Source organism: Patiria miniata, unplaced genomic scaffold, assembly GCF_015706575.1.
Source record: "Patiria miniata isolate m_02_andy unplaced genomic scaffold, ASM1570657v1 HiC_scaffold_5, whole genome shotgun sequence".
In the NCBI taxonomy this organism is placed as follows: Eukaryota; Metazoa; Echinodermata; class Asteroidea; order Valvatida; family Asterinidae; genus Patiria; species Patiria miniata.
Genome location: NW_024037072.1, coordinates 29,978,992 through 29,993,084, shown reverse-complemented (window position 1 = coordinate 29,993,084; position 14,093 = coordinate 29,978,992). Strand labels below are relative to the sequence as shown.

Sequence of the window (14,093 nt, the reverse complement as noted above, 5' to 3'; positions counted from 1 at the left end):
AGCGCTATATTTTCCCATACGCTGTTATGGGGCCCTATTATGCAATAGTACGATATTTAAAACTACCACATCGATCGAGTCACTTCTGCAGTGTCATGGATACAACATCGGATTACAAATCCGATGTTATCGCGAGTTCGATTCCCGTTGGATGCTCTTGTGGTTGGAGGATATTTTTTTTCAAGGGAAAATAAAGTCCCAGAACCTGGCCCGACTTGCAACTCTGTACTTCGAAATACGCAGTGTCATATCAAACGGCCGTTTAAGACTGATTCGTAAGTCTTACTGCATTTCAATGCTTTTGTTTTCGTTGAAAAGCGTTGTAATGTAGGATAATCTGTGAAACTTAGCTGTGTTGTAAATTTGTGGTTGCGTCACATGCTCATGCTCCGTTTAGCATCGTGCGACGCACACAATTTGTCCACATGGTCCGCAATGAAAAAAAAATCACATCTGATAACAATTCATCGACACTTCCTTGGGTAAACAGCGAATTTGGGGGAACCTAAAGGGACCCTGGAAATTGGGGGGGGGGGGGGGGGGGAGGGGGCCTTTTCCCCCAGACAGTGGTTGATCTGCGGGTTTGAACCCCCTCCTCCTCTTGGGCCAAAGAAAAAGAACAGGAAAACAACAGGGGACTGTTGTTACACCACCTGACACCCCCCCCCCCCCTTGAACCATTATGGATCTGCCCAGAAAATTCTTCGAGAAAACTTACTTAAATTATCGGGTATGGTTTTAAGGAAGTCTTTATTAAAATAATTTATGTACGTTTCTAAATTAGCGAGACTGCCATATTTTAAGGTAAAGCAGTAGTGATACACGTCGTATTTAATATTCATACATGACATCTTGCTGGAAGTGTTTTCTTTTCTTTCTTTCATTTTTTAAACAAATATTTATACAGGGCAACATTATTCAAATATTCTTTTATTCTAAATATTATTCTTATTTTTTTCAGAATGGCCCAAATGTTATATGAAGCACTCAAATAGTTATTATAACATTAAATATAAGGACAAAATAAAGCTTAGGCCGAAACTAAAAATAAAAGCAAACTTTATTTAAATTTAAAGGGATCATGCAATGTAAATTTATAAATGCAATCCTTCAAGCTGCACCTTTGTGTCCTGTTTTAACCTTATTTTCAAATTTCGTTTTGCCAATTTAAAGGGTATGTTGGTGGCATTTTATGCTAGTGGCGTTAACATATTCATGAGCAAAACTGTGATGTCATTCTGGGCAGAAACCCGAATGTTACAGCTATTTTACATGTAGCACCCAAAGTTGCCAGAATTTTGGATATTTTGCTGTGCATTTCAGAAAGCCAATGAGTAAACTTTTCTCGCAAATGTTTTTCAAAGAATACATTTTTGGGCTCGCAATTTGAACAAAAAACCCTAAGCTAAATAATGTCTTCCTGAAATGACATGATCACAGCATGAATTTGTTTTAAATGTTTGAAGTGCACTTCCAATAAAATGTACCGAAAAGAAATGCCAATAGTTTTCAAACATTTAGGAGTAGAACGTCTTTCCCCTCATTGGTTCTAGCGCTTTTATTTCTCTAACATTGTTAAAATTTTTCGAACAAATGTACACATTAATTACTAAATTACATTCTATGATAAAATTAAAATAAGATATTACTAGAACTTTGCCATTTTCAAGGGTATGTTTCATGAACTTATTGTTTCTTCTGTCGTTTAGATCTCAAATAAATTTCTTGAATAAATGTACATGAATCAAAATGGGTGACCCATTGTCTTGAAAATGATACATGTATGTCTTTAATCTTAAAATAGCCTAAATAGGCCTATAGAATATAAAGCTACATGTATTATTGTGATCAATTTCATTTCAACGTTACCAAGAAATTAAACAATGTTGGCAATTTAAAAGTGTTTTGTTTGTTATACTGAGCAAATTCATTCAATGCTCCTCATTGTCAATCTCATTACAAGAGTAGAAAAATGCACAAAATGTGTTCTTCAGAAATTTCAAAAATACAAAAATAATCTGGAAGCTTTTTTATGTTTACAATCTACCGACTGATTAAAATTCATAAAAAAATGTTTATTTTTTTTTATAAGTGATGATACATGTACATGTACAAGTACTAGTAATATCCTTAACTCTAGCAATCCCCATGTTTTGCAGTAAATATTTTAGAACTGTAATTAAGGGCTTTAACCCTAAAGGGGCCGGGGGGGGGGGGGGGGGAATTCCACCCCCTGAATGTTTTCCGCAATCGCTTTAAAAAATTTGTTTTCATAACCCGAGCTGTTTTGACTTTTTAACCTCGAGCCTTGCGCATCTGTTGATACCTAAAACTCAAAATTGGGACAATTTTTCCGCTTAAGGCACCGTGAAAACTGAATTTCCCCATATACATGTATGTACATGTAGTGTACACAGAGCAGAATTACCATTCATGCATATATAAATAATTAATTAGCCATATTTCCCAAACCCTTTGACCTTGACCTATAGTTTTGCAGTTTCTTGGGTATGTTCATGGTGAGTTGTTCTATGCATATAACGAGTTTCAGAATTTTTCGTCACTCGATGGCCCCGAGATCTTAGGGGGGAGAACCCCCCCCCCCCCCCCGAGACGATAAAAATAGCCTGGCCCCATTAGGGTTAATTCAGCTGCTAAAAGGCTTTTAACAATGAACCGCGGTCGACAAAAAAGTGGCACCTGACAATAAAGCGCCGCAACTTCACAGTAAAGTAACATCATAGATGTTTGTTTACAGGCATAGTTTTTCCCCAAATATTCAAACTGGAAAAAAGCTCTTCGAATATTCAGTTGGTAATTGAATATGTCCACATAATTATCCAGTCATTTTATACTTTAGAAAAACTACATAAGTGCTTAGGTTATGTTATTACAATCCCAGGAATATACTTAAAAAAAAAAAGATAAAAAATTTATAAACATGCACCAAAATGTGCGTTATGAAAAACGTATGTTATAAGCAGGCATGCAACTGGGAAATCACAAAAAAAGAGGAAATTTACATTTTCCCCAGACTTTGTACAGTGTTTTTCTATTTTCAATGGCACACATGAGAAGTAAAAAAAGAGGACATCAGGTGATCCAAGGAAAAGTTGCATGCCTGTATAAGGCTGCCATGTAGAATTTACATGTATGCAAATAAGGAACGCTTTCATGTGTCACCCCTTCTAAATATCTTCTGGAGGCCAGAAGTTTTGTGCTTTGGACTAGTTGGTCACAATCTTGTCAAAAATTTGATCTTGAAACCACCTGACTATTGTTACCCCTCGCAAGTTACAGCAAACCGTAGCTACATGTACATGTATGACAATGATTTCGTGCAGAATCAGTAATTTGTTTGTATATATACTGGACAAATAACACCATGTACAAATCTTCAATTGAAGAAAAATAATACAGCACAATTTAAAATGACACACTTTATTTGCCTCTAGTCTTGCTGGTGTGAACACTGTTATGTTGACGCAGATGACTTTGCTGAACAAAGGCTTTACCACAGGTCTCACAAACGAATGGTCTCTCACCAGTGTGTGTCCTATTGTGTTTTTTTAGATGATTCTGCTGGGCAAAGGCTTTACCACAGGTCTCACAAACGAATGGTCTCTCACCAGTGTGGGTCCTGTGATGTTGGTACAGATAACTTTGACGAGTAAATGTTTTACCACAGGTCTCACAAACAAATGGTCTCTCGCCAGTGTGTGTCCTATGGTGCTGCTGTAGATGACTTTGTTGAACAAAGGTTTTACCACAGGTATCACAACCGAATGGTCTCTCACCAGTGTGTACCATATGATGTTGATGCAGAGCACTTTGCTGAACAAAGCCTTTACCACAGGTCTCACAAATGAATAGTCTCTCACCAGTGTGTATCTTGTGATGTTGCTGCAGAGCATTTGGATGAGCAAAGGCTTTACCACAGGTCTCGCAAACGAATGGTTTCTCACCAGTGTGCCTCCTTTCATGTCTTTGTAGATCACTTTTCTTAGCAAAAGCTCTACCACAGATCTCACAAACGAATGGTTTCTCACCAGTGTGTACTCTGTGATGTTGACGCAGAACACCTTGCTGAACAAACGCTTTACCACAGGTCTCACAAACAAATGGTCTCTCACCAGTGTGTATCCTTTCATGAATGCGTAGATTATTTTGATGAGCAAAAGCTTTACCACAGATCTCACAAACGAATGGTTTCTCACCAGTGTGAATCCTGTAATGTCCTTGAAGATTTCTCCGTGTGGAACAGGCTTTACCACAGGCTTCACAAACGAATGGTTTCTCATCCATGTGCACCCTCAGGTGACAAATCAACTCAGATCCTTCGATATCCATTTTTCTGAAGTGCTAATCTTGATTGTTACACAATTCTCATTGATTCAGTGATGCCAAATCTTCAGTTTCCAGACAGGTGTTCACAGCTCGTTGCCAGTGTTGTCACCTGGAGACTGTGTTGAAAACAGGTACAAACAGACTGAGTTTACAAGTTTAACAGTGCTGTATGTCACAAGATGTGATTAATTTATAAATCAGGTATTGATCATTGTTTTTGTTCAAGTAATTAATTATGGGATTTTCACTTGTACATTTATTTTAGCGCATTAATTTAATTCTCCCCCATCCAGAAATGAGGCTACCCAGAGTGTATATAGCAGAGTTAAATCTTTCTTATGTTAATGGCAGTATGTAAATTAATGATTTGGTTGAGTAATTTTGTTAGCTCTTAGATACCATGTGCATTTCCCAGGGCACTGCTATTCTAAGCTTCACCTTATATTCCTGTGGGAATATACAGTGGTACTGCGTGTCCAAACACTGCCTTGTGGGGTACCGGAACAATGGGAGGTACCCCACAAGGAATGCCCACCGTCTTGCAGGGTACCGTTTTGGTACCCCACAAGTTTTTCACGAAATAGATATATGGATTTTACTCAAAAACTAATGCTTCCAAGGTGGGTTGATCCATCGCAAATGAAAGAGTTTTAGAAAAGGTATATTAAGTCCGAATTTCAGCCCAGGAAATTAACTATGGTTAAAATAAGAGCATTTTGACAAAAGTGTGCGACATTGCAAAACTAGTCTTTAGTACACGAGAACAAAGGAAGTACCCCACTTCTATGCCTATGTAAGCGTGTGTGTGTGTGTACCAGGGCGAGGCCCATGATTTAAAAGCCAGTTTTGTCAGTAAACTAAGTATTTCTTTCATTTCAAATTTATCAATCAGAAGTCAATTTGACAAGGAAATAGTTTGCAGAATGGTGTGAAGAGTTTTTGGGAGAAAACATACAGTCCAAGAACTGTATTTTGAAGCAAATCTTAAGGATTCAAACATGGAGCTCCCATTATTTTTGTGATCAAGTGTATTATGAAAATACATCTGTATCTGTATCTGTATGGCTACATTGCAGAAACCTATTCAGGCATTATCGCAACGGAGTACTGAGGTACTCAAGGCACTGGGAGTTATGTCTATAATTAGATGAATGAAGTACATGAGAGATATGAGACCCATTATGTTGCACCAGGGTTTACAAGGTGCTGCGGCCACTGCCAGAAACACCGGGGCGAACCCCTTCTCTTAGCGACAATCCACAAGTGTTACTGGGTTCTTTAACGTGCATTACACAACACACGGGACCTACGGCTTTGCGTCCCATCCGAAGGACGAAGCAATAATGGTAAAGTGCCTTGCTCAAGAGCACAAGCACCATGTTCCCACGGTCAGGATTCGAACCCGTGTACCCCAGCACACGAGTCGAACCCCGTAACCATTGGACCACAGCACCCCACTGGATGAAGTAAGATATGGTTGTGAGAGTATGACGATTTTCGGTGTAATTTTCATGTCACAAGAATGTAACTTGAGTTGAGTTTGAGAATATGGCGAATTTTAATTTTATTTTATTGGTTGCAAATTTTTGGAATCTTAAAGCTATATTGTCATAGTGCATTATGTTTAATCTTTCTTTAAAGGGCTTTTCCCTGTGTGGGACTACGTGGGTTTGCCTGTCCTTTACAAGCCCATAGATCCTGATGTTTTTGTTGGGCAATGTTGGGTTTTTGGGTCAATGACAGAATTGTGTTGCTGGGCACATAACTTTTAGCTTGGACCCCACTATCGCCAGACCATGGCCGAATGTTAAAAAGGCGATAAGTTGGGTCCAAGTTACTCGGACTATACGTGCATATAGAATATGCGTTGGTATCAAAGCCAACAACATGTTTAATGATCGCTGTATAATGTCTGTGCTATAGTGGTTGAATTTCACAGATTTTTAGATACTCCTAGAACTATGAGGCTCCACTACGTGGAGCCTCATAGTTCTAGGAGCCATTTTGGTAATCCTTACTTTTAGGACACCTCTATTTTGTACGAGTTCTGTTCAAAACTGACTTTTGCAGATGACTGTCCAGTACCAAAGTGACTTTTGCAGGCTAAAGAAGTCTTTTTTCTTCAGACAAACTCATGTCAGTTATAATTTTGAAAGCACTTTCAAAGAAAATGTGACTTTCCTACCTTTTTTTGCAGTTCGCCATCTTAATTTTTAAATTTATTTTCTGTTTGTCATCGTCGTCTTTAACCTCTCATAAATCAAACCCCTGCCCTCTTTCTACAAAATCAAACCTGCTGTCCTGATATTCAAGAGGTGTCATTGCCAAATGTTCAAATGTGTCAATAAATATCAGAATATCATTTTTGAGTGTCATTTAGTCAGCTGTTTTGGTGAGTCTTTTAACCTTATATAGGAAAGGGGTCCTAAAAGTAAGGATTACAGTTATTTTTAGAAATTGTTAGTAATTGACAATCATGACAATAGTTAGCCCCACTAGTGTGGCCGTCGGTATGCTGCGCTGAACCTCTGGCCACACATCGTGGTACCGCGCGCTACTGAGGACGAAGTTTTCATAAAATTCAGGGCAGTTTCTTACATTCTCAGTTTCTTACTTTCTTATGGTTGTATTCTATGATGTCTCACCTGTCACTTCTGGGATGCTTAGGTCTAATGATGTTCCATTTTCCGAGATATTCTTCAATCTTTCTGGAGCCCATATGCACTCGTGAAACGTCTGGTGGTGGCAGCCATTTTGAATGTGACAAGAGATGACCTCAAGCTGTGACGTCGCGTTTATGCAAATTGCTTGTCGAGCGCGCGAGGGCGCGAGTTGCAAATGCGACGGCTGTTTCCTGTGCCGTAGATCCTGAATAGAGATCGTCGCATTTGCAACTCGCGCCCTCGCGCGCTCGACAAGCAATTTGCATACACGCGACGTCACAGCTTGAGGTCATCTCTTGTCCCATTCAAAATGGCTGCCATCACCAGACGTTTCACGAGTGCATATGGACTCCAGAAAGATTGAAGAATATCTCGGAAAATGGAACATCATTAGACCTAAGCATCCCAGAAGTGATAGGTGAGACATCATAGAATACAACCATAAGAAAGTAAGAAACTGAAAATGTAAGAAACTGCCCTGAATTTTATGAAAACTTCGTCCTCAGTAGCGCGCGGTACCACGGTGTGTGGCCAGAGGTTCAGCGCAGCATACCGACGGCCACACTAGTGGGGCTAGACAATAGTCTGATAGTTCATTAGTTCATGTAGTTAGTCGCTAGTAGTAGTACGACAGTATACAAATATAACATGGTTTGAGGGTGGACAGTCGATATTCGCTCCCCGAGGTATTGGAAGTTGACAAACTAGTTCCCGAGGCGAAGCCGAGGGAACTAGTTTGTCAACTTCCAATTCCAAGGGGAGCTAATATCGACTGTCCACCCGAAATAAGCCATGTTATATTTGTTTTACTATACCTCATACATATTCAGTTGCCGAATTTTGTTTTATTATTATGCACCTAAAACAAAATTTGGGGAAACGTGTACAGCTCACCAAAATATTCAACTTCAATTACTAGTTCGGTTCGTTTGCAATATAATACAGTTACTACAGTTGTAAATACAGTTGTTTGCAATGTGTACAACTTTCTTTTGTACAGGAGACATCTTTACACGGTCTATACATTTTCTCCAGTACGGCATCATTGAGCTCTGTAAATTAACATTTACGCAAACCGGAACCGTGCAGCCACGCATCTCTCCTGTGCGATGTTCGCGCATGCGTACTGCACCCGTGCGACAGTTCCTCGATTGCTCTGTAAAGCGCATGCGTAGTAGACTGTCGCACGGGTAACCCATGCGACAGTCTACTACGCATGTGTATTTACAATGTGCGTGAATCCTCGCGCGCGCGTTTGGTAAACAGCAAGAATAACATCTGGCACGTGATGGTGAATTGACCAGTGAACGTTCGGCTTTCGATCATGAATATGTATGAGGTATAGTAATAAGAGATAACATCCCAAATGTCAAAAAAGGAGTTCTAGCGACCCAGTTAGTGGGACTAATGTCAACATATTTGCAAAAACGTACCTCACTTCTTGCAAAAACAGAAACAATTCAGAGCACCACAATCAACCCACCGTCATGTGCGCCGCCATTTTTAGACTATCATTTCGGTTTGACTGCCCTCTTGTGGCTGCTGCCATCTATTGACTATAGTGTGTCGCGCGCAATTTGAGTCCCCACGCAAGTTTAAACTTGCGCTCAAAATTTTAAACCTGCGCGCACGCAAGTTTAAACTTGCGCGTGCATTAATTTCCTTGCTACAAATTGCGCACGCAAGTTTAAACTTGCGCACTACATAGATTTTTCCCATGCATGCAAAGCCGCTAAACTATTTTTTCCCGGGTAAACTCATGCAGATATGCAACATTATTTTTAAAGCAGATTTTTCTCCGATTAATAGCACCAATGTGCTTCGTGAGACGATGCCTAAATGACTTTTTTGAAACATTTTATTAACAGTATTATGCTAATGAGGTTGACTGTGTAGAGGTTCAGAGATCAGGGGCGGCGGAACCGGGGGGGGGGGTGGCATTTGCCCCCCAGATTTTCCCAAGTGCCCCTTTTGCGGCCATAAATGTACCCCCACGAGCATTAAAGTGCCCCCTCGAAATGAAACAAAAATGGCCTTAAAGTATCTTACTATTTCTTAAAAGTAACCATTTCCCAATACTGGTATAGATATTTTTGATATAAACGAGGAATATGAAAACCAAGTTCCAAAACCCATACAATACGCCCTGAAAATGGGCACATAATGCATATTTATTATTTAATCATTGGTTTTGAAGAGCGCCCCTGCGTTGAAAGATGGTACCAGCCCCCCCCCCCCCCCCCCCACCGCCCACACACTATTTGATTTTACGGAGGCCAAGTGTCCGGTGAAAAAAACGTGTCGACATTTCAGCATGGGTTTGCAAGTGCCCCTTTTTGGTGATGCCCCCCCCCCCCCCCCAGTTTCAAACCCGTTCCGCCGCCGCTGTCAGAGATATAAGGCTTTGCATCATGATGTTTATTATTGTTTATGGCTCATTATGATTTTTGTTTAATAAACAACATATTTATACATTAAGTCAAAATAACTAATCAAACTAATAAATTAAAATTTACTTTTTAAAATAATTTTCTTTTATATGCATGGCGTTTTTAAGTTAAAGCATGTAAACATTTATATGAATTATTGAGCCTGCAAATAAAATAATTGTTAAAGTAATAAATTAAATTAATTAATTAAATTTGTAATGCATACATTATTTTTTTCTTCAAATTATGCATTTTTGAAGAGTACACAACGCTCGAAATGTTATGCGAAGTATTTTAAAGACAATATGAATTATTGTACCGTCCAATTAATAAAGTGTTAAATTAATTAAATTACAATTTTTTTAAACGTTTTTTTTTTTTTAAATTGCACAGTTGTAATGTAATTTAAAGCATTTTAAAAATAATGTAAACGATTAAAACGTCAAAATTTGAACAATATTGAAGGGATCATAATAATTCTTTTTACGTTACCAACGGGTTACACATAGGACTATATGATTTATATTACATTAAAGAATTTAATATAATGCTTATTTGTTTTACAAGGTAAAAAAATTGAAGCAATCGCCACTAGTGTGCTTATGGAATGCTTGCCCGGTTCCCCGCCGCGCCCCCACCCCTAAAAAAACTTCTCTGATAGCTGCTAAATTTCAATGTTTCTTTTAATTGACGCTAATTGAATTCCCCTTTTTATTTATTTCTTTGTTCATTAATTTATTCCATTATTTGTTAGTTTATTTCTCCATGTACTCGTGTTTTGAACCTTTTTTTTCTTTTTTTCTTCATCAATGAAAATCCCGTCCGCAAGGTTCTCATATTTCGATCGACTTTGTGCAAGTTGTAACGTGCGCACGCAAATTAAAATGGCGCAGTGTAATTTGCGTGCTCCAGGAGTCCCACGCGCAGGTTTAAACTTGCGCGGGGGACTCAAATTGCGCTCGACAGTGGCAAGATTCGCTCGTACCCGGTACCCCCGCCCTGCAGGGTGAGCGCCTGCAATAAAATTCCCATAGACACTAGTGCTAAATGCCCATACTTCAAAATTCATTTTAAAATACTCAGAACTCTCACAGGTATTCAAGCTGCACAGAAAAATGATGAACAACATGTCATTTTTCATTTTCTTTTCAATTTTGGGTGGGTTGACCATTGACTTTTTGAGATATTCTCGGCACCCAAAGAAGAACACGCCTAAAACGAATGATGTTTCCCAAACTGGAAAAGTGTGGAGAATCCCTCCACAACATGGCTAAATAGCGCCACTTTCGGGCCCGATTGCATCCAAAATGCTCAGAATTGGAAGCTCCAAGTCCAGGCCAGAGGTTCAGTGCCACGTATGTCTTCAATTCCCCAATTCCATGGTTCTCAGAACTCTCTAATATAGAATATTTTGAGGGTATAACTTTTATTCATGAGCTCGGCGGACAGATTTTTGGCCTATTTACAGGCGTGCACCCTGCATGTGCAAACAGGACGCTGGGATACTCCGAGTGAATTCACGCTCAGTTGGTTGGACTAATTTTGCGTGACCGTACCAGTGACCTGCGTGTCATCAAGGTCACAACCTCGTTTCCAGTGCTTACTTTATTTCCAACCGTGTTTCCAATAGTAAACCCTGGATAGTAAACTTTCTTCCTGTATCCTGATTCGATACCGCAATTGGCTAGTAATGGATTTTTATCGTGTACTTGGTGTTGTTATTCACAACGTGCAGTACGTGTTTTCGCGATCATTCGTCCACGCCTTCTCGAAAATATTAATTTCCCTTCCAGTTTGTTAATACATGTATTAATATGACATGTGATACTGCATATTGTTTCGTTAAGATCTTAACAGTTTAATTGAATAAAAATCGTGTTTTCGTAACTCACGCCATGCTCGCGATGCTACGAATTGACTGTGTTTTTACCCCAGACACCGCATACAAAAACAAACGCTAATGTATCGCACATGCTGGCACCAGACTATTCCTCATTTGCATACGTGTTCAAAAATCTTGCACATGCAAATGATCCAATACCAGGGTGAGAGAGCAGGTAGTGATGGGCGCGTACTGCTCGACACCCTGGGGTACGAGATTAATGCTACGCTCAAAATTTTGCCCACATGGTCGTCCGCAATGAAACAGAAATCACATCCGGTATGGAATGTGCGCAATGGGAAGTTTTCGGATAACATTTGCGCACATTGTCTAACTGCGGTCTTGAACAGCTGCAGCCAGATGCTTTATACACAGGTCATAGGCCACTTCCTTCACAAGATTCCATTCTACATTCACCCCTGTCATGTTAGTTATACATACTTAATGTGGACATTCCTTTGTTTTCGTGTAGTTAAGAAAAAACATTGAAAAAAAAAAAATCATCTTTCTTAAACTGTGAAAACTCTTTCAACCCATTTTTTTCATGATTCCCTTTAGTGTTTCTCTTCATTTTGCCACTGATAAACCTAAAGCCAAAATGCTGTTTTCCAGAGAGGGGAAACCTTGTGTAGACGTGGGAAAGTTCACACAACGTCCCTGCTACCTGGTTTATGTAGACCTCTTTACGTTTGGAAGTCCACACAGTGAATGTAATGCATGTACACACATACACCTTCACTTGCTTCATTGTAGTGGTACACAACATCATTTTGCCTCCGAAAATGACATAATTCCTATTTCTTGTCGATGGTGATATTTAAGTGCAATGCAATTACATTGCCAGTAGGCAAGTTTCATTTTATACGCATAATCATAATTATTCATCATTGATGTTCATGTCAACAAATAAAAAGCGTTCCAGTTGCTGATGCTCATTTTTTTCTTGGAGTTAAAACTGAATTATTGAACGCCATCTGCCATGTTCATTGTCCAGTTCCCTTGGCTATATCAGAATGCTTTTGTTTGCCCGACCTACATGCTGAATTTAATGAGGTCATGTTTAAAGGGGGCTAGATGCCGTTATTCAGGCGATACATGTATTCGTCATCAAATTATTTTCAATTTTTGTGAGTGTTGATCTTAATCGCGAATAATGAATAGTTCCCTAATAAATTCAACTTCATTCACGCAGCGCATAAAATGGGCCCGAGGGTAGAAAGCGAAAACGGCCCATTGAAAATATACAGGGGTCCAAACAGTTTTCTCTCAATTTCTCAAGGATTTGTCCCATTTGTCTTCGGGAAAAGTAACTGAATTTTTGGGGTACGAAATAAAAACTCGTGCGCACGAAGCAATACCCTTGACGATTTCAGTGACTTTTCCTGAAGACAAATGCGAGAAATCCTGGAAAAATTGAGAGAAAATGACAAAACTGTTGGACCGCATCTCCGGTTTCGTTAAGGCTATAGCGCCGCCAAGAATTACAGAGGTCTCCTTATAATAGCATAGTCTGGTTCCCAGAGCAAAAGTACGGAAGCTTGAATTGCCTTCCGCGATACCGCGTAACCGTGATAATTTATTACAGAAATCCTGAATTCAAAGATACCTATTCCTCGATACCGCGTTACCGTGATATTTTATCACAGAAATCCGGAATTCAGAGATAAATCCTTCCTCGATACCGTGTTACCGCGATAACTTATCACAGAAATCCGGAATTCAAAGATAAATTCTTCCGCGATACCGCGTTATCGCAATAATTATCACAGAAATCAGGAATTCAAAGATAAATCCTTCCTTGATACCGCGTTACCGCGATAATCATCACAGAAATCCGGAATTCAAAGATAATTCCTTCCTCGTTACCGATTTGTCTTTGAATTCCGGATTTCTGCGATAAATTATCACGGTAACGCGGTATCGAGGAATAGGTATCTCTGAATTCCGGATTACGACGATAAATTATCACGGTAACGTGGTATCGAGGAAGGGATTATCTTTGAATTCCGGATTTCTGTGATAAATTATCGCGGTAACGCGGTATCGAGGAAGGAATTATCTTTGAATTCCGGATTTCTGTGATAAATTATCGCAGTAACGCGGTATCGCGGAAGGAATTATCTTTGAATTCCGGATTTCTGTGATAAATTATCACGGTAACGCGGTATCGCGGAAGGCAGTTCAAGCTTCCGTACAAAAGATTATATTTCTGATGAATCTTAGGCCGTGTCCGAACCAACTGGCTGCGGCCTGGAATAACACACGTCTATGGAAAGTGGCTGTAGCCACAAGCCAGTGACTTCCCTAAGTGCACGTGTTATTTTCAGCCGCAGCCACAACTTTCGGACACGGCCTTAGGTCAGGTAACCGCTTTACTATATATAACGGCACGTGACCAAAAGCGGGAGGCATGCGTCCCATTTCCGAAAATGTCCGAAGTTTGCCGAAAGCATTTCGTTGACAAACTCGGATAGCGCCCAGATATTTCCGGGTATAAAAAAATATTTTATTTACCTGCCACTTGAATTAATTTTTTTTTTTTAAATGAGTTTTAATATACATGCGTTTTAACATCGCTCTGTTTTTTTTTTAATAAGCCTGATCCAGTTTTAAGCTATCATTATTTCAGATATGGTTTAGTTTTAATACCTTATCAACTTTTTAAATATTGTATAATCCATGTTCTCGTACTCTTTTGATGAATCTCCTTTTTTTAAAAATATGTTTTATATGTCTTTTATTTATATGTTTTATATCAATAATGTTATACTA

General features: G+C 39.3%; 1 protein-coding gene across 4 annotated transcripts; it reads right to left on the bottom strand.

Annotated features, from left to right (window-relative positions):
* Nucleotides 1-733: 733 nt before the first annotated feature.
* On the bottom strand, nucleotides 734-8,581 carry LOC119741896 (oocyte zinc finger protein XlCOF6-like). Of its 4 annotated transcripts, none has more exons than XM_038217833.1 (2): nucleotides 8,444-8,581; nucleotides 734-4,463 (listed from the first exon to the last, which is right to left on the bottom strand). In XM_038217833.1, exon 2 carries the CDS (start codon nucleotides 4,348-4,350, stop codon nucleotides 3,442-3,444), a length of 909 nt encoding a protein of 302 aa, XP_038073761.1. In that variant the 5' UTR covers nucleotides 4,351-4,463; nucleotides 8,444-8,581; the 3' UTR covers nucleotides 734-3,441. The 4 variants fall into 4 exon arrangements, with proteins under 4 accessions (XP_038073761.1, XP_038073765.1, XP_038073763.1 ...); XM_038217837.1 differs by lacking the exon at nucleotides 8,444-8,581 and adding an exon at nucleotides 7,975-7,994; XM_038217835.1 differs by lacking the exon at nucleotides 8,444-8,581 and adding an exon at nucleotides 7,905-7,940.
* Between the last annotated feature and the right edge of the window lie 5,512 nt (nucleotides 8,582-14,093).